The sequence below is a fragment of the Eleutherodactylus coqui genome, chromosome 10 (assembly GCF_035609145.1).
Source record: "Eleutherodactylus coqui strain aEleCoq1 chromosome 10, aEleCoq1.hap1, whole genome shotgun sequence".
Lineage (NCBI taxonomy): Eukaryota > Metazoa > Chordata > Amphibia > Anura > Eleutherodactylidae > Eleutherodactylus > Eleutherodactylus coqui.
In genome coordinates, this window is record NC_089846.1 from 45,734,054 (window position 1) to 45,754,573 (window position 20,520).

General features: G+C 43.0%; 1 protein-coding gene across 1 annotated transcript; it reads left to right on the forward strand.

Moving 5' to 3' along the window:
- The first annotated feature begins 3,731 nt into the window (after window positions 1–3,731).
- Window positions 3,732–18,087, forward strand: LOC136579732 (adrenodoxin-like). The gene is made up of 5 exons (XM_066579795.1): window positions 3,732–3,997; window positions 5,007–5,212; window positions 10,120–10,247; window positions 14,305–14,434; window positions 17,641–18,087. Exons 2-5 carry the CDS (start codon window positions 5,049–5,051, stop codon window positions 17,756–17,758), a joined length of 540 nt encoding a protein of 179 aa, XP_066435892.1. The 5' UTR covers window positions 3,732–3,997; window positions 5,007–5,048; the 3' UTR covers window positions 17,759–18,087.
- The last annotated feature ends 2,433 nt before the right edge of the window (window positions 18,088–20,520 follow it).

Consider the following 20,520-nt stretch of genomic DNA (forward strand, 5'->3'; position numbering starts at 1 on the left):
AGCAAGGAGCCCCCATGGTTGGTCACTGTGCCATTCAGTTATGCACCATGGCTTCAGTTAGCTTCAAACAATGAGGGTTTGGGGGGTGGCTTTCTACGAAGGACTGTCTGACCACATAATGGATGAATTTGTCGGTTGTGATCTTCCCTTAGCTCTTGACAACCTAATTTCCCTCATGACCAGAATGAGTCTCCATTTCCAAGAACAGTTTCAAGAAGGAGAATGTGCTCAGTGATATGGCCCAGACCTTTAATAACCCTCCCACTGCTGTATCAGAGGTGCCCATGTCATTGAGTTGCACAATTCTGCCTCAGAAGGAAAGAAATTGTCATTTGATCTAGGGGCTATGTCTATTCTGTGGACAACAGGGATATCTGTTCCCCAACTGTCTTGTTCATCCTGATAAGCCGGAGAACGTTAAAGCCTAAGTTAGAGTGGGATGGATTCCCTTAGATCTGCCACTTTTTTTCCGCCAATAACAAGTTGTGGGTTTCTGTCACCATGAGTTTCAAGTACATTTATGAATTCTGCCACGCTTTTGTGGATTCGGGAGCTACAGAGAACTTTGAGTAGTTCTTTATCAACAGACTGGATTCTACTGCTGCTTTAAGAATATCTGTCTCGCCTCTGTTAACGGATCACCTAGTCTTCACGGTCATGACATTCGCTAGGCTGTCTTAGTCCATTTCCAAATGGGTCTTTTTTAATACAGAAAAGATTTTCTGTCATTCACCAAAACTGTGTCGTTGCCTTGATCAATGTCACCGCTGAAAGATAACAGAGTAGACAATTCTTTGTGTCCCCTGACCTCCGCAGCAAGATGTTGACCAGGTCTCATTCAACTCTGCTGTCAGGTTATTCCAGAGTTAAGAGCACCAGTGCACTCCTCTGCTACTTTTATTGGTTGGCCAGACAGAAAACAAGACCTCAAGAATTTTGTTTACTTTTGTATCATCCAGACAGGCACCTTTGGGTTTCTCCAAAGGGCCAAAATCAGGGCCTCGTAGAGTGTTAAGGCAGCAGAATACAGTCCTAAGCTTTCACTCATGACCTGAAGCTTGCAGGTTCAATCCCCCATGGTTCAGGTAGCCAGCTCAAGGTTGACTCAGCCTTCTGAGGTCGGTAAAATTAGTACCCAGCTTGCTGGGGGGTAATAAATAAATTACCTGAAAGCGCTGCGGAATAAGTTGGCACTAGACGAATAACAAGTCCTTTTCCTCCTCCCAGCCACTGCCCATGGCTTGGACTGAAGTATTGATAGACGTCATTACTGATTTATAAGTGACTTCTTAGTACCCATATATCCATCTTTGAGAAGTTCATAAGAAAACATTTGAGTTGTTTTTTTATTTTTTGTTTATTTTTTTTAATTAACTTTTGCTTAACTTTTTCTTTTTACACAGTTTTTTGTCCCTCAAGAGGACTTGAAGATGCGATTGTTCGATCACTGGTATAATACACTGCACCATAGGCGTAGCATCAGGGGTCGCCGTGGTGACCTGGCCCCTGCGCTCAGGGGGCCCCGAGGCCGCCCTTCGCCATACCCATATGCACATTCAGTGCATTAATAGCTGGCCGTTCTGTCTGCAGCAAGATTCCCATCACGCAGCAGCCAGAATGGCCAGCCTGAGAGGAAGAACTGCAGAGCAGCGAGGAGGAGGGAGGAAGTCACATGGGCACAGTGATCATGTGCTGCCCCCTGCCCCCTGCTTCCTGCTGCATGGAAGCTGCTGAGTCTGCCTCTCCTGCTGCTGTCACATGGATGGAGGAGAAGTGATCCGGGCCCCGGGGTATGTGTGTATCTGTCTGTCCTATCTATCTGTCTGTCAGTCTGTCTCCTCTAGCTCTCATCTATCTATCTATCTATCTATCTATCTATCTCTATCTATCTCACTATCTATCTCACTATCTATCTCACTATCTATCTCACTATCTATCTCACTATCTATCTCACTATCTAGCTCTCTCTGGTATAGATCTCCCTGGATTTACTATATTTGCACACTCTACACACAATTAAAAAATCAAAACCACATGCAGTTTTTAATTGTGTCTGCAGCTCTATAATAATATACACGGTTTTTAAATACTGCATGCAGGTTTTTTATGTGTCTTAATTGTGGTTCTAAAGTACAACAAAAACCTGAACCCCCCTAAGGCCGCGGTCACACGTGTGTTCAGAAAACGCAGCTTAATATTGTGTCATTTTTACCGGACTTTCGAGCAGCGTTTTTGAACACATGGTACAGAGTTTGACAGCACTATTTAATGGACCCCATCATTGTGATAGGTGATGAGATGTGTTAAAAACCACGAAAACACAAAAGTAGAGCAGAGAGCTCTAGAAAATCACAGCATTAGAAACACCATGTTCGAGCACAGATTTGAGTAAGCTCATTAAAATCTATGGGAGTGTTGTACCGCGGTTAGTACGGCTCTCGGGACACCTCGCTGGTATTAGTGTATCTTGATGCCACCAGGAAGTCCTGGTGGAGTCAAGATTGACGCCCCCTTGTCCCTGATTGGCTGTTAATGTGGCAAAGCTGTAGGATATGGAAGGACTGAGAAGCGCCGTTGCCGCCAGAGCGGAGAATACAATGAGGAGAAAGCGCAGAGAAACCTCCTGCAGTGCAGAAGCGCTCATGGGCCGCTGTCATTTGAAGCAGTCTGCCGCAGCTGGCAGCGCAGCGCGCCGGGGGTAGCCACTCTCACAGACGGCCGCATGTACAATGCAGACCTGGAGGCGCTTATAAGTTGTTTGGCAGCCATGGCAAACCATCAATACTCTGTGATCGCATCGCAGGGAGCTGAGAATGGCTGTGAATGATCGAGCGCCAGCTGTGATTAGCTGGTGCCCGATCCAATCACAGCGCTTACCTAAACAGTGCTGACGGTGGGGGAATTCAAAGCCGAGCAGGGAGATGACAGCGGGGAGAATTCTCAAGCAGCTTGCTGCACCACCAGAGAGACCATTGCGCCGGCTGGGAGGTGAGTATTGCGGGGTTTTTTTTTTTTGTTTTTTTTTTAACCTCACTTGAGTATAAGCCGAGGGGGGCTTTTTCAGCATAAAAAAATGTGCTGAAAAACTCGGCTTATACTCGAGTATTTACGGTAGAAAACATTACAGTTGAAATTAAAAATATTCAACCTCCATTGCAAGTTAGGTTTATTTGGCAAATTTGCAAACTTTAAGCTGTTTGCAAAAAAATATATTTAAATAGCTAAACACAGCTAATATAACAAGTGGTTTCTTCAAATTCAACACAAAATGCCACTTTTAATGACTACTGCAGTCTTTGATTTTTTACACACATTTGCATATCAGGTGTTGTTTCAAGCACACCTAATGCAACTAATCAAAGGCTTCATTAGTTGCATTAGTTGTTTGAGATTAAACATTAAATACCTGAACAGACTTCTACTTGGTTGACTGTGATGTCTGATTGGTTGTATGAAATATAGCTAAGTTAAGAGAGTGATCTAAAAAGGTAAGAGAAACTGGGGGCAAGGGGCGGTAGGGGTGAGCGGGGGTCGGGAAAGTGAGAGAGATCTCTCTCTCCCCCCCCCCCCCGCCCCCCCGGCTGCCCTCCCGCATGGTGCTCGATCGAGCATCAGCCTTAAACGAGCGTGCTCGCTCATCTCTAGTCATCTTCCATCGGCACCTGCGTGCTAACGCTTCTTTCCTTGTTCCTGCCAGCGCCGGCCTCACAGTGCTGACATACTTCCTGGTCTCACAGCGATGTGAGGAGTGCGATGCAGTCCCGTCCAAAGCCCGCGCCAAGAAGGAGGATGCATGCGAACTCGCCATCGACTCTCTGGAGATGTCACAGTTTAGACACGGCGCCCACTGACACGGGTGGCAGTACTTGCCGCCAAGCTGTGGTCGAAGCAGTGTCAGAAGCTGGAACTTTGCCAGCTTCTGCACTGTGATAGAAAGGCTGCAGGAGGGACATCAGAAGAGCAGCAGGTTCCTGGTGAATGGCCTGGTAAGGCACAGGTAAGGACCAGACACTTTTTAGGGATTTTACCCATGTGGTGGTTTTACTGCCCTGTTTTTTTCCCTTTAACTAACACAATTATTTTTGCTGCGTTTTTTTTTCCGTGACATATAGGGCTAGTTTTCTAATATCTTTTCCACTCACTTGTTTCCCCGTTTTTTAGTTTTTTGGGGGGTAAAAAGCTAAAAAAAAAAAGATTTTTTTTAACATTTCTAGTTGTTTTTTTTTTTTAAATTTGTATATTTATGCTGTGGGAACGGGTTCCTCATTTTGTTTTGGCCGTTTTAATATATAATATGTATGATTTTGGATTACAGGGCGCATATAGCGATGGTTTTGGTTGGCGTCGGCTTTGGGTCATTTTCTTCATGTATATATTGTTTTATTCTGTAATTTTTTTGTACTTATCTATGTAATTATGTTTTTTACTATCTATGTCCCCCATGACATCATATAAGACCCCTGGGGGACATTCACATGTTTTTTTTCGTTTTTATTTGATACTTTCCCACTGTAGCTGGGGCATCCATTTATTTATTACCATAATTATCACCAATGGTTAGTTTTGTGCTTGGGAAAGTAGCATTTGGAGCTCCAAAACATGTTGCACCCCTCTTTACTGTCAAATAAACTTATTTCTATTTGACCTTATCGCAGAAGTGTCTTCATTGTAGACCCTTTCTCACTGATTACATAAGATTCCCTCTTATTGCAGTCTTTTCCTGTGTCTATCTAGGCGGTGTCATTTGGTGTTCTGGTAGGTCTCCCAGAGCGCAGGAGTTATTCTTCTTTTTTTCACCTTAACTAATTTGCAATGGGGGTTGAATAGTTTTGATTGCCATTGTATATTCATTCTGCAGCAAATGGACAAATAATTCTGAACATACAGTGCTGCTGACTTGTCCTTGTGTATATACAGTATGTGAGGAGACAGTGTATCTTACTTGAGGTCACACCCACGGTGGGACGGCTTTGTCTGACTAATATCTGCTTCTCGCTATATCTCAGATTTTATTCAGCTGCTGAGACAACCTGCAGGATTTCTGCCCTATGAACATGGCTCGTTCTGTCTCAATACTTCGGAGGACCTTTATGAGCAGACTTCATGGTGCTATGTGCCCTAAGAGTAATGCAGCAACACAGGTGCTTACCCGGAGCTACATGAGGAGCTTTACTACTTCTGCCAAATGCCAAGATGCAAAGTCTAATATTGGGTAAGAGAGGTTAACTATTTTCTAAATCTAGGAAAACTGGTGCAGGAAAAGTTATAGTCCTCTTTAGTTGTATTTTATGCTCATTATGTTCTCTTTTGACATATTTATACTATGACAAGTATCTTTTTAGTTATCTTCTACAGTTACACTAATTAAGGCCGGGTTCACATCTACACTGGAGATTCCGTTGAGAATCTGGCATAAAATACCCGAAGAAATAGCTTTGCATACAGCGCTTTTTCTTCTGGTAAAATGCCATGTAGCTGAGTGGAAACAGAACGGACCCCATTATAGTCAATGCGGTCCATTCGGAGCCGTTCGTTTCCGTCATAAGATGGATCCATTCGGCTAAGGGATTCCCCTTTCCTGCTTCCCGAACGGAGGTGTGAAAGCAGCCGAAATAGCATATTATTTTACATCCATGGCAAGGTCTTTTTAATTATAAATTCGTTTTTCCTGCAATTTTTTTTTAAAAGAGAAGACAAAAATGGATCCCAGAAAGTGGCGAACGAGAAATTTCCCCTCTTTGATCTGTTGCTCATATGAAGAAACCCTTAGAGCTAAGCCAGTAAACAAACATCCTATTTAAGATGTACTACAAGTCAAATGCTGAATTACATTGGAGAAAGTTTTGTCTATGACTATATGGTAGATTAGTACCATAGGTGAACTTCCTTCAACATCTATCATACAAAGAAATGTTCACACTCTCATACTTGCATGACGATTTAGCTCATCGGTTTGTATATTTCTGCTGCTCTTAATAGCTATGCTCTTTGTTCTCTACCTGATAGGTAACATTTGCTGATACTTCCATGTTTCATTTCTGTAAATATGGCCCATGCCCTTTAAGACTTGCCTCATTTTTGCCGGCATTTTTATACATATGGATGTCACTTTAACCACAGCACTGAACTACCAGTTCCAGCATTTGGCCTTGGGTTGGTCTGTGTATGAGAAGATATGTTAGTAAATGCTTCTGCAGATACTAATTCTCTATATCCCACAAGGAGACTTTCCTTCATGCTAGATCATCTTCTAATCTGAAGCCTTCCCATTTCCTTACTGCACTGCTTGTTCTAGTGGTATATAGATGTTTCATGCATGGGCAAAAGTTTTAGCTGTCCCTCTCTCTGGCTCACAATCACTAGGTTAAGGGCCAGTGTTACTCCATTACCCTTGGTGAAGTACAGTGAAGTTTGAATACTACATGCATTGTCTAGTCCACTCTATTTACCCGCACTAAAACTGGTTATTTGTACTTGATTCAAGCCCCAATGTAATGTATGTTTATACTGTCTTCAATCAAGAAGCATATTGCAGATTAGAAGAATTCAGGGTTGTGATACTACACCAAGGTCTCGTTAGACTGCAGTAAAACTTCTCTGATGTCAGGAGTTTCAAGGTCCTACAGAAATGATAACAACGGTCATTGACTTTCTACAATCCAAAGTTGAATGTAGAATATAGATACAAATAAATATTGCCTGCTTCATTTGTAGCCAGGTAATGCTACAAATCTTAGGCACATAATTCAGACTTTCCCACATTGGTTGCTTAGACTGAAGTCGACTATAAAATGTGGCAAAATATGGTAAATACCTGCAAAATAAAGTCATTGCTATAGGCAACTTGGTTAAACTTCAAGGGATTCTCCATCCAAGCTGAAAATGTTTTCTTACAAAACACCATCAGACATGCACAGTAAAGATTTTTTTCTTTAAACTCCTGCTTTTCTCGTGGAATTCGCAGTCTGTTCGCAATGTCAATTGCGGACGGGCGGTGGGTCGGACAGCTTCCATTGACTTAAATGGAAGCTGTCCATGCAGGAACCGCAGTAAAATAGAGCATGCTGCGATTTTTCATCCGCAAGCAGAAACTACAATTGGTTTTCGCTCGTGTACAGGAAGAATTATTTTACCTTGCATGCTATGGAGGGTTATTGCTGTGGAATCCGAAGGCAGACACCCGGACCGGATTCCGCAGCACAAATTCTCCCATGTGCCTGAGGCTGAATTCAGTTGGGTATTTAATAGAGATGAGCGAGCCTACTCGGTAAGGCAGTTACTCGAGCGAGCATCGCTCTTCTCGAGTAACTGCTTAGTGATCCGAGCAGGCTCAAATGGGCTGCGGGGGGCAGGGGGTGGGGAGCGGAGCTGGAGGAAGAGAGAGATCTCAGGAGTGATTGGTATTAATGCACACTGGTGAGGGGCAAACACCCCGAAACAGCTGCGTATGGATTCTGGCTTGGTTTTCAATTCCCAGTCATTGTTACAAGGCTTGTATAAAGAGTCTAACACTGACTTGCAGGAATAGTGCCTTCCAATTGGTGGTAGAGGTATTGTTCCATCTTTCTTATTTGCATATTAGCCAGAGGAACATGAATGGCCTTATAAGTCTGCTCACTCACTCACCATCTAGGTGCTCTCCCTAAGGAGAAACGATAGCGCTCCTGTTTTTAATGGGAAACAGCAGCCAGAGGTACAGCTTGAAGACATTCTAGACCTGATGGAAAATCTGTAATAAGCCTTCCAAATATTTTTGAATGCATTGTAAAAAAAAAGTCATAAGTATTGTTTATGTTTTTTTACTTTGTGTCTCCGGGTTGTGTTATTCCTTTAATGTAATATATGTTGATAGTGGATTATTCTATTATTCTGTAGTGTTACTTTAAGTAGTACCATGTGGGGGGCTGAGGGTGGATCTTCCCTGTTAGCAGATCCCCAGATGGGGGGGTCCAAAACAGGAAATAGTAGGGGGTAAGTGACATTGCAACTTAGCTGCAGTGCATTTCTCCGCTCTGGTGAAGACTGGTTTCTGCCATAGAATTCGGCCTGCTTGGGATTTGTCCCACATTGGACCCTCTTCAGGTAAGCAATGCTCTAGGACAAGGAAGGGGCACGCTCACATAGGAGAATACTTATAGCTTTATCACTAGTCTATTGAATACTGACTTCTATGATTCTTCTGCCTGTGCCATTATCACACCGATGAGAAACTGAGTTATTACTGACAACACGCTGCAAGAATACTCTATCGCTGCTGTGAATAAAACAACGTTTTGGAGCAAGCCATCTCTGCGTATCAAGAATGTGGTCTAGACCATTACTACTCCCCTCCCCAGAACTCCCCCTATATGGGGGATCATTGGCCAATTCCTGCATCTCAGCTATACCCCATTGGGGCATCCCATCTATATTCCCCTGTTCCATCGGGCGCTGTCCACACTATCACCCAATAACATCCGTCCACCTAAGCTCTACAACTACATGCTTTTTTATGTAAAAAATTCCAAAAATGTTGTGCATATAGAATTTTATATAATTTACCATGTACTTTGAGATAACATCACTCTGCAAAGTTTTTGACCTTAAAGGGGTTGTACCAGTATTAACTTTTATCACCTATCCTATGAATAGATGATAAAAGTCTGATCAGTAAGGGTGTCATTGCTGAGACCCCCACTGAGCCTGAGAATGGCGGTCCTGTGTCCCCTTCTACTCCTCACTGCGGGGTCGCTTTTCCAACCTGCAGAGATGTCAGATTAAAGAGAGCGATGGCCATACATGTGTGGCTGCCGCCCCATTAACTTCAGTGGAGCAGATGCAAGTTGTCGAGCACTTGTACTCATCTATCTTCAGTATCCCAACCGAAAATTGTCTGGCAACCGTCACAATATTCAATCTCCTCCTCACTGCAGGGGGTGAAGTAATTAAGTAAGCCCACAGTAATGAGAAGAGGGGAAGCACAGGACCCTTGTCCTCGGGATTGGTTGTGGTCTAACCAATGAGAGCACCACTGATCCATAGAATAGGTGAAAAAAGTAACCTCTTTAGAAGAAAGAAACTATTAAAATACCATAGAAAATGCCATGGAAAACTCTGCGAAATGCTCAGTGTGATTCCTATTAATGGTAAGCATCTATATATTCTTTGTTTCATGCAAACTTGGCCTTTTGTTGTTTTATCCCCGATGATGGGGAAAGTTTTGACTAATAAAAATAGACTGTCTGATGAAAGACAACGCCCTTAATGTGAGACCTGGCTCCTGAGTACCTCACATAGTTGGTTTGGCCAAAGGTAAATTCAACTTCATTGATCACACAGTGGTCGCTCCAGGAGAAATGTAGTATTATACTGTGGCCATTCATATCATACATGGATGTCCCAAGTCTTTGAGAGATGCCCCATGTTATTATCTCTCTTCGGTTCATAGAAGGGACCACTAAGAGTGGTGCCCTTATCTGTGATGTCTCTATGCCCTCATTGGGTTTGTGTACAGGGATGAGCTGATAGGATAATTTACTTCTTTCTGACCTACTTCAGATGCGTTTTTTGGGGGAGTGTTGAGTAAGGCATTAGTTGTGTCTATTGAGTAGTGAAATACGGTATAGTATTTACGCTATAAAGTATAATGTTAAAGGGTTTGTCCAGTTATGAGCTATTGATGGCTTATCCTCAGGATAGCAGATCGGTGGGGTCCTGCCTCGCCTGACCCTGCCAATCAGCTTATTAGCTGGATCACTGTGCTTGGGCATGAAGGTGATTTCTGCGGGAAGCAGACAGCCCCATTCTTACTATAGTGGCCTGGCTTGGTATTGCAGGCCAAGTTTCCAATGAAAGGAATAGGATCTCAGCCTGTGATACCAAGTTGGGCCACAGCAATGGAAACAGAACTGTCTGCTTCCAGCTTTGTCTCCAAGTGCTGTAACCTGGCTAACAGCTGATTGGCTGGAGTTCGCTGTTTGGGAAACCTGTCAATGTGTTATTAATGGACTGTCCTATGGATAGGTCATCAATAGCTCGAAACGAACAAACCCTTTAAGTATGGATCCCCTTAGTACAAGTTTGGGGTTCACAAAGAAGAAATTCACTATTCCATAGACAAAATTCACATTTCTTTTGCAGAAGCTCAGAAGAAAACTTGACGGTTAATTTCATCAACCGTAATGGTGAAACGCTCAAAGCCACAGCTAAAGAAGGGGAGAGTCTGCTGGAAGTGGTCATCCGGCACCACCTGAATATTGATGGGTTTGGTAAGAGTTTGAGGTATTTAAGATACTAGAAAATATGGCATCACAGACAATTGAACAATCACTATAATCTGCATCCTCACAGGCTACAGAATCTCGCTACAAAACATCGCTCATCTTAAAGAACCCATTAGAAACCATGTCTTTACATTGTAGCAATGATTTTTTAGCCCATGTGGATGCAGCCTAAGTGCAATTCTAAGCTTATTTTATTGTAACACAGTAACATAATATGCAAGGCTGAAAAAATACATGTCTGGAGAATTCCATAGTCTCACTGCTTTTACAGTAAAGAACCCCCTACTGTGTTGCTGTAGAAACCTTCTTTCTTCTAGACGCAGAGGATGCCCCCTTGTTACAGTCCAGTCCTTAGTATAAATACAAAGGTCATGTAAAAGTTATTGGCAACACCCCGCTGCATTTGTAGTATAACAAATTCAGAAAAAATGTGGTATGTAATACAAAAATAGAGGTAACAAGTGTTATCTATATTATTGTTCTCACTTCTTCCACCAAGCGGAAGGTGTCAGCACCCATCAAACAATACCATCTCGCTAAATACCAGCCTATAACATAATATTCTCCCGATGTGGGCAGATTTTTTTGTGAAGCTGTTTCAACTCATACTCATCGCTCCATGCCATTGGCACACTCCAACAATTTTGCAAAGTTGGCAGATGAGAAGGATGCCATTACAGGATTAGCAATGCTGCAGCACGACATGGCCTCTGACCACCAGAGGGATGTCTACTCCAGTAAGAAGAGGAACGGGAGCGCAGGGTAGGCTAGACAAGTCCTGGTAGTGGGGAGACTCAAGTATTAGGGGGACATACAGGGCAATCTGCCAAAAAAAACAGGATTATTGAACGGTGTGTTGTCTTCCTGGCGCTTGAGTTTGACACAGCACGGATCAGGTTGACAGATTACAGGGAGCGGCTGGAGAGGACCCTGTGGTCATGGTGCACATTGGCACCAATGACAAAGTTAGAGTTGGTGGAAGGTCGTTAAAAACAATTTCAGGGAACTAGAATGTCAGCTAAGGGCAAGGACCTCCAAAGTAGTATTTTCTGAAATACTAACTATACCACTTGCCACACCAGAAAGGCAGCAGGATGTTAGGAAGGTAAACAAGTGGCTCAAGACTTGTTGTAGGAAGGAGGGTTTTGAGTTCCTGGAGAAATGGGCTTCTTCTCAATGGGGAGGGTGAAGCTCTGTTGGGGGAAGAAGATGGCTAGAAGGTTAGAGGAGTGTTAATACTAGGGACTGGGGAAGGCAACCAGATAGAGGGAAAGACTGTGTAGACAATGACCTGGGTCTAAGTAATTGAAATGGAAGGGGGGGGGGGGAGTGGTGGGAGGGGTTAGTACAGTTAGAACTGGCAGAACAGTTAATAGGGATACACTTAATATGAAAAATACCCCAAACCTTCAAACTCACTGTATGGTGACTAATGCTAGATGTCTAGAAGTGATAGTAAAGCAGCACGCAGGAATCCAGAAATTCTTCAGAAAGTTTTCATAGTAAAATCCACGCTTTTATTTAAATGCAATACAAACGCAGACGCAACATTTCGACCATCACACTGTAGTCTTTGTCAAGCTTGTGTGATGGTCAAAATGTCGCGTCTGTGTTTGTATTGGATTTGAATAAAAGCCTGGATTTTACTATGAGAACTTTCTGAAGAATTTCTAGATTCCTGCGTGCTGCTTTACCATCACTTCTATTCTACTAGTTGGAGGATCATTGGGGTCCTGGTCCTGGGTAAGTGTGCACAGCTTACTACTCCCACTGGCAAAGCCTGTTTCATGTGGTGCTACTAATACCTCTGTTAATTTAATGCTAGATGTCTGACCAATCAACTTGAAGAACTGGAAGTAATAATGCCCGAGGAAAACTACGAAATAGTGGGAATAATGGAGACCTGGTTGGATGATAGCTGTGACTAGGCAGGGAACATACAGGGTTACAGTCTGTTTAGAAGGGATCGTAAAAAACAGAAAGGGGGTAGTTGTCTTGTAAAATCCTGTTAAAGCCAGGAGGGAGGATACATGTGAGAAAGATGAACATGTGGAGTCTGTATGGGTAGAGATACGTGAAGGAAAAAACAATAAAATCCTAATAGGGGTTCTCGATGGACCACCAAATATAACAGAAGCCACTGAATCCTGGATCAACAACCCTTCTGAAGTAATCAGTGACTATATAGTTCGCTTTCACCACGTCCTCAGGCAGAGGGTTCCATAATAACATAGTATGTTAGGCTGAATGACGATAATGTCCATCTAGTTCAGCCTGTTTCAACCCCCCTTACCCTAGTCTCACTGCTCTAACAGTAAAGAACTCCCTACTATGTCGGTGTAGAAACCTTCCTTCGTCTAGCTATAGTAGATGCCCTCTTGATACAGTCACAGTCCTGGGTATAAATAGATCTCTGTATTCTCCCCCGATATATTTATACATAGTTATTAGGTCGCCCCTCAGCCGTCTTTTTTTCTAATATAAATAACCCCAATTTTGATAACCTCTCTGGGTATTGTAGTCCGCTCATTCCATTTATTACTTTAGTTACCCACCTTTGTATCTGCTCAAGCTTTGATATGTTCTTCTTGAGTACTGTTGCCCAAAATTGTACACAATATTCCATGTGTAGTCTGACCAGTAAAAAGGAAGAACAATGTTCTCATCATGTGCCCCTAGACCTCTTCTTTGATGCACCCAATGACTCTATTTGCCTTGGCAGCAACTGCCTGACACTGGTTGTACCAGTTAAAGGGGTTGTCCCGCAAAATAAAGTAAAGTTAAACACTTCTGTATGGCCATATACATGCACTTTGTAATATACATCATGCATTAAATATTGGCCATACAGAAGTTATTTACTTACCTACAGGGCCCCCCCCCCCGCCCCCCTCCCTGTGCTGGCGTCCCCGTCTCCCTGGCGCCGACCAAATCCTTCTCCTGCGCAGACCAGCTGTGCCACGCGAGCACGCTGGAGCGGCCCCTTCAACGGGACAGAAGAGGCAAACTGCGCAAGCGCGTCTAATCGAGCCAGGAGAAGGATTCGGTCGGCGCCAGGGAGACGGGGACGCCAGCACAGGGGAGGGGACCCCCTGTAGATAAGTAAATAACTTCTGTATGGCCAATATTTAATGCATGATGTATATTACAAAGTGCATTTATATGGCCATACAGAAGTGTTTAACTTTACTTTATTTTGCGGGACAACCATTTAAGCTTACAGTTAATTAAAATCGCCAAGTCTCTTTCCATGCCAGTGTTACCCAGTAGTTTCCCCACTTAATGTGTAATGGTGGCATGTATTTCCTCTGCCAATATGTATAACCTTATATTTATCAGTGTGTTAAACCTCATTTACTACTTTTCTGCCCCCAACTTATCCAGATCCATTTGCAACCTTAAACTGTTCTCTCTTGTGTTAATTATTTTACATAGTTTTGTATCATCTGCAAATATTGATATTTCACTGCACAATCCTTCTACCAGGTCATTAATAAATATGTTAAAAAGAATAGGGTCCAATACTGGCCCCTGTGGTACCTCTACTAGTAACGGTGACCCAATCAGAGTATGTACCATTAATAACCACCATCTGCTTTCTATCACTGACCAGTTACTTACCCACTTACACACATTCTCACCAAGACCAAGCATTCTCATTTTATATACCAACCTTTTACGCAGTACAGTATTAGTATGTGGGGCAGGGAAAAAAACGAGATATATGACATCTAATAGACTTCCAGTCCAGTCTAGAACTTACCTCCTCGTAGGACCTGATCAGTTTTGTTTGACAGGAGCGATCCCTCATAAACCATACTGATACGGAGTTATATAGGTATTTTCCTTGAGGTCCTCCAGGATAGCATCTCTTTGAAACCCTACAATAGAAGTTAGACTTACCGGCCTGTAGTTTCTGGGTTCGCTTTTTGATCCTTTTTGATTATTGCACCACATTCACTATGCACCAATCCTCTGGACTTCAGAATATACTGCTTTATAGATAAACCATATAAACTGTTTTCATCCTTTGTTCCTTCAGGTGCCTGTGAGGGGACTCTAGCTTGTTCTACTTGTCACCTCATATTTGATCAGAAGGCCTACGACAAGCTCAGTTCTGTTACAGATGAGGAGATGGACATGTTGGATTTAGCTTTTGGACTCAGTGACACGTATGTTCTCAAATGTTTAATGAATATACTGCATATATGGTAGCTTTTTAGCCAGTGCTCTATAGTAATAAGCATTGTTGCTCATTGGCTGGGATATAAAATCATCCTGAATTTTGCAAAATTGAAGAACAGAGTGGTCCAGCTCTGTTCTCCATACCTGGCATGCAGCGCTCAGCTGTATAACAGCCAGGCGCTCTGTGCAGAAAACATCTGGATGCAGAAGACAAGCGATGACACCCCGCTTGTCTTCTGCATCCTCCGCTGGGAGCGCTTGGCTGTATAACAACGGTGTCCCTGCTTGTCTTCTGCATCCTCCTCTCCCAGCGCTCAGCTGTATAACAGCCAGCGCTCAGAGCTGGGAAACAGCTGGATGCAGAAGACAAGCGGGGACACCCATGTGACTGTATGATCTGTAAACCTCTATTTTCTGCTGCCATTTCTTTCCAATGGCCTGCTTGAAGTTTTATGGTAATTAGCAGTATAATCTACTTTTTGTTTCTCGCTATGCAAGTTTTTCTCCTCTTTCACAAGTGGTGGAAAATTCAGCCAAAGACAAATCCACCACAAAATACTCATGTCTTACCTGCAGGTTTTGGTGCAGATTTGCCACAAAATTGCTGCAAGCTTTGTAAATCCACAGCCATTCTGGTGTATGGGGGTGTTATTTAATCACGGTATTGTGCTGATAGCTGGTCCCAGTGTTCATTATTATATAGGGTATGCACAGTACACATATTCTAGCATAGTGCACCCTGTATTTCCCAACAGAACATTTGTCTCTTTAGGAGAACAGTCCACACCAGTGAAAACAAAGACCTGGCTGTCCACTAGGCAGCAATACCTTGTATAATTGTCACTATGTCATGCTACCAATAACAGTTATTTTTACGGCATTATAATGAATGATGAATGATATGAATGCAGCTCGACACAAAAATGTTGTAGGCACCTTATTTCTGTCCATTTAAGCAACTTCACTCTTTTATATTTTTATGTACTAGAAGTTAATGGCAACAGAATGTAACGGGATAACTATACAAGGTTTTCAGATGTGACATGAGACTGTATTTAAACAGGTTGTCTAGTTGTAAATGATTGATGGCCTATCCTTAGGACAGGTCATCAACAGTAGATTGGTGGCAGTCTACCAACCAGGCCCCCAGTGATGAGCTGTTAGCCAGGCCAGTCTGCACATTCACTGCCCTGATCTCTGTATGAAGCAAACAGCTCTGTTCTCACTGCAGTGGCCAGATTTGGTATTACAGACATAGAAAGAGAAGGTAACGAGCTTCAACACGTCGATGTCCAATTAATAATACTTTATTACTTCTTCATACAGGACAGTGAAATATAAACTTTAAAAAAGCATTCTATTGGTGGCTTAACAGAATACTTTTTAAAAAAGTCCTGTATGAAGAAGTAATAAAGTATTATTGATTGGAGATCAAAGTGTTGAAGCTGGTTACCTCCGCTTTCTGTTTCTCGGCTGCATTAGCTAGCAGTCCACCAAGTCTCAACATCAGATCTCCTCCACCTCAGGGGAATCATCAAGCCTCAGAACGGTGAGCCCTTTTTAATCCGATTTTTGGATTCACTATTTGCAGATTACAGGCATAGTTTCCATTCACTTCAATATAAATGCAGTGGGAATTGAGCTGTCTGCTTCCTGCAGAAATCAGCTCAGTGCAAAAGCACACCAACCCAGTGAGCAGTGGGGTTTCCAGGTGGCAGGCCTGGAAAATAGAACATAAGCGACCGAAATAAGTGCCGATACATATACGGTGGCCAAAAAGATAGTTCTGAAAGTATGAACAGGCGAGAATACGCTAACTAGCTCTGGCCATGATCACCGGAAAACGTCCTTTCCGGTGATTATACGCCGTGGGTGTGCAAACTTAAATACGCTTGTGTGAATAAGCCCTAATACAGTAGCTCATTAGCACATACATTGTTTTCCCCTGTGTTTGTAAAAAGGACCTGTCATGGAATAAAGTCAGTGGGCCTGGCTGCGTGGCTCTGCACCCGTGGCCCCATTGATCTAAGCCTGTTCTTTTTTTCCCCATATTCTATTCTGTTCACCAGTTTCCGGCACTGTCATTGTGTCAAGTGTGAGGTCCCCATCCTTCACTATAAATGGGTGACATTCGACTTGATCAACAGTCCAAAGTCACCCATTGACTGAGAGCAATGGGGGCCATCCTTTTGACATATTGGCATCATCAGGGACTGGACCTAAGAAGAGCCCATCCAGGTAAACTGAGGTATAAAAAAGAAATGGATATAGCCAGTGGAGCTGTGCCTGCAGAGCTATGCAGCTAGCCCTCCTGGCTTCATCCCACAACAGCTCCTCTTTAAAGAGAATTTATCACCAGGTCTGCCCAAACCATGGGCCACATGAACCCGGGACAGGTATACACAGTTCCTCCATGGATTTTTTATTCTGAAGTGCTGCAGTGTTTTAGAATAAACACACTTTGAAGTTTGACTTGTCAACTGAGCTCCGAGTCACTAAGGTGGGCCGTGCCATCTTCTCCCCACCTGCAGCATGGAGACTGACAGCTGTCTTCCTTCTTGTGTATAGGGATAGAGAGCTGTTGGTCTATATACAGCGGAGATGGGGAAGAGCGGGGAGCCGGTACAGCCATGGCCCTGGAGATCAGCTCATGAGTCAAACTTCAAAGTGTGTTTATTCTGTGATGGCACAGCATTTCAGAACAAAACTCCACAAGGACAATGTGCATAGCTGTCCCCGGTTTATGTTGGTTCGAGCAGCATGAACCTGATGACAGATTCCTTTTAAATGCTTGTTAAAAAGTCTCAAGCATTCCTAGTAGTTTCAATGGCCTTTCTAACAAGTGCTTTTTGTGTGTTTTTTTTTTTTAGTATGTAAACTTTTTTTTTCTTTTCCTGTCGTATTTCAAATCCAACAGAGAATCGAATACCTTTTGTTTAAAAAAAAGGTGTAAAAAAACTACAGAAAGGCTGCAGAGGAATGGTGATTATATGGAAAGTACTGAGAGAAATTCTGTAAGTGACCCGGTGCTGCAATCAGAGAGGGCAGCATACCGGTAAATCTGACGACAGGTCTTCTTCACATACAAGGCGCAGTCAGCATTGATACTGTGTTATGTTATACAGGATTTTTGAGAAAAATGAGATTAATGTTAACAATAAAGCTCCTAAAAACATCTTTTCCCATTTTATAGGTCCCGCCTCGGATGCCAGATTTGCATGACAAAAGCTATTGATGGAATAACAGTTCGAGTGCCGACAGAGGTATCTGATGCCAGAAGAGATCAAGTTGAAAAGCAGAACAAGCAATAACTAACAAGTAAAGATTTGACAGTGTACAAAACTCGATCCAAGGATGAGGAGTTCTTCTTTATGTCTAGGAGACGGGATAGTGCTAATTCTATTTGATGTCAGCATGTTCTATTTGCTTAGAGCTGGTTTTGATAAGGACTGTAGCGGTACTGTGGTAGTGTCCTGCGTTCTAGATGGCCATTCCCTATTTGGATGGAACTAGAAAACTATCAATGTGGACTAGAAGACAAGTTAATTATTTAGCTGTATATCTTACCCCATGTGTGTATGGCAATTCTGTATGTGTGTATCTGCAAGGCATTATATAAAGTGATATTATATGATACTACTGTAAAGCCACTTGACTGGACTGTGTTCATTTTTTCCAATAGACATCACAAGTTATGCAGTTATTTAAAATTCATACTGTTGCTACCTTCAAACAGCTTATTGTCAGGAACCCCTACCGATCCAATATTCACGGGGTCCAACTCTTGTCTTTCCCCCCAGCTATTTAGAGGGACTGTGGTGCTTCCTTCAATGTTTACCAAGAATAGCTTCCTATTCTTAGTAGAGACTGTGTCTGGTATTACAGTTTACTGAAGCTTTATCCTATTCAATTGTATGAGACTTGGCTTCAATAACAAGTATAACAGCTACTATGGCTGAGTTTCCAATGGTTGGATGACATTAAAGCAAATGGGACAAGCCTACAGTACTCAAAACGGCCGCAATAAAAAATAAGGTATCCTGAGCACTCATAGGACTATAGTCAGACGTAAACATGATTCTTGCATGACTGCCGCGACTCCTTCAATCAACTGATCCTCTTGGCAGGCTCCCACTGATTGACCTGAACCAAACTGGATTTAGGCCTTTGAAGTTGACCACCATAAATATCAGGAAAGTCCAAACAACCATGCAGTTGGGCTGGTCCCAGAATATGCCTTGGGCCCTCGCTTCGGTAGACACTATGAAGTCATCGTTTTTTTCATGTCTTCATAGTTTTGGCTTTGGTCCAATATCCTGAAAGTGGGTGCAAGTCATCTATAAGTCACTTTTAGCCTTTAATGTAGTTGCAAACTGCATCTCCTCTACTAAGTTCCCTTCTTCCCCATGGTACCCTCCAGGGTTGCCCCCTTTCCCCAACTCTCTTTGCCATAGCTATGGAACCCCATACCCCTTAGTAAGTGGAATTACCTGGGTTGGTAAAACAAATGTTGCTGGTTTATCTCAATATGTTTATAGACCATTCTGAAATGGTAACTGCAACTATTGCTTGAGTTAATTAAAAGCAGTCTTAGAGTGTTGACTAAATGAACCCTGTGTGTAGCTGGATGCATCAATCTAATCAAAATGATGGGACAACCCAAAAGTCTGTACCTTTTACAACATACTCCGGTGAGGGTGCCTATGAGCTTTTTCCAGTTCCTCTACTCCCTTCTCACTACATTTATTTGGGGCTCCTCAAGCTTCAAGCTCATACTATTCATGCTACAAAGACCAAAGTGTGATGCTGGGATGGTGTTATCTGAATTCCAATTATATTATTTAGAGGGTAAACTATGTAATATCAGTATCTGGTCTCTTGACACCCCATCCCTTCTGCAGATTTTTATCTAGCTACCGGAGGTCCCATTTGGAACAGCTTCCTTGTGCACCCGGACTATACAAGACAATGTGCCTTGCTACCTCTACACGAATTGTCTCTCCGTCTGATGTGTCGGAAGCATGTATGAGAGATTTCAGCGCTGCGAATGCTGACATAGGAAGGAAAAGGGGTGGCGCCAAGAGACTGAAGAAGCTGGGTTTTACCAGTGTCTTGACTCGGAGCTGTAATGGTGCCGCCTCTTTGACTCAAGGTAGCAAATTTCCATAATTGGTGCGCTGTAATAAAAGTAAGAGTTTGACCTTTTGGCAACTCATTCAGTTCTACTTAAAACTTGTATGTCATCCTGCTATTAAGCTCATTTACACTGTGGGCCCTGGTCATATGCGTATTTTCTGCTGACAGGTTCCCTTTAAATGTTTGTAGGGCGCTGTGGTCACTTATGTTTCCACACAAGGTCTGCATAACCATAATGTTCTCAACATAATCAAGAGTAAAGAAGTTTGGTACTGCAGTAGGCTCCGTTCACATCAGTCTTGGGGGATCTGCTTAGAGCCTATTGCTGAATTCGGCTAAATTCCTAAGCAAAATAACGCAGCATGCTGCATACAGATTTTGCTGTGAATTCCACTCTGCTGATTGAAATGCTGATGTACATTGACATGCTGTGGATTTAAAATCCACAGCACAAGTTAATATCTGTGTGGATGAGATTTAGTAACATTTCATTCACCTTGTTGGATCTTTACATCTATAAGTTACTTTTAGAATTTCAAGTTATCTCCTATCGATGGGATAGGGGATAACTTGCTGATCGGTGGGGGTCTCACCTCTGAGAACCCTGTTGATCTCAAGAATGGGGAAGTCCTGTATCCCCAGTGTCGTCCTACTGAGGAGAGGACTGAATAGAGCGCTGGTTGCACAAGTGTTCCAGCTCTCCATCCACTTTCTATGGGACTGCAAAGCACCTAAGCAGTGAGCCCGCTCAAGTATTACTGTCACTCCCATTGAAATGAATAGAGTGCTGACTGCGCTTGCTCTGCCAGCGCTCTATTAAGAGTGGCATCACTGCAGGGGGAGAAGCAACCCATGCAGTGACAGTAGAGTCGGACACCCCCGCCAATCTGTTCTCCAGATTGGCGGGGGTATGAACAGTGAGACCCCCACTAATCAT

Bases quoted from the DNA above. Each gene is read 5' to 3' on its own strand.
- LOC136579732 (XM_066579795.1), top strand. From the start codon at position 5,049: ATGAACATGGCTCGTTCTGTCTCAATACTTCGGAGGACCTTTATGAGC. The intron at 10,248-14,304 runs GTAAGAGTTTGA...TTGTTCCTTCAG, and splicing joins CCTGAATATTGATGGGTTTG to GTGCCTGTGAGGGGACTCTA. The intron at 14,435-17,640 runs GTATGTTCTCAA...CCCATTTTATAG, and splicing joins GCTTTTGGACTCAGTGACAC to GTCCCGCCTCGGATGCCAGA.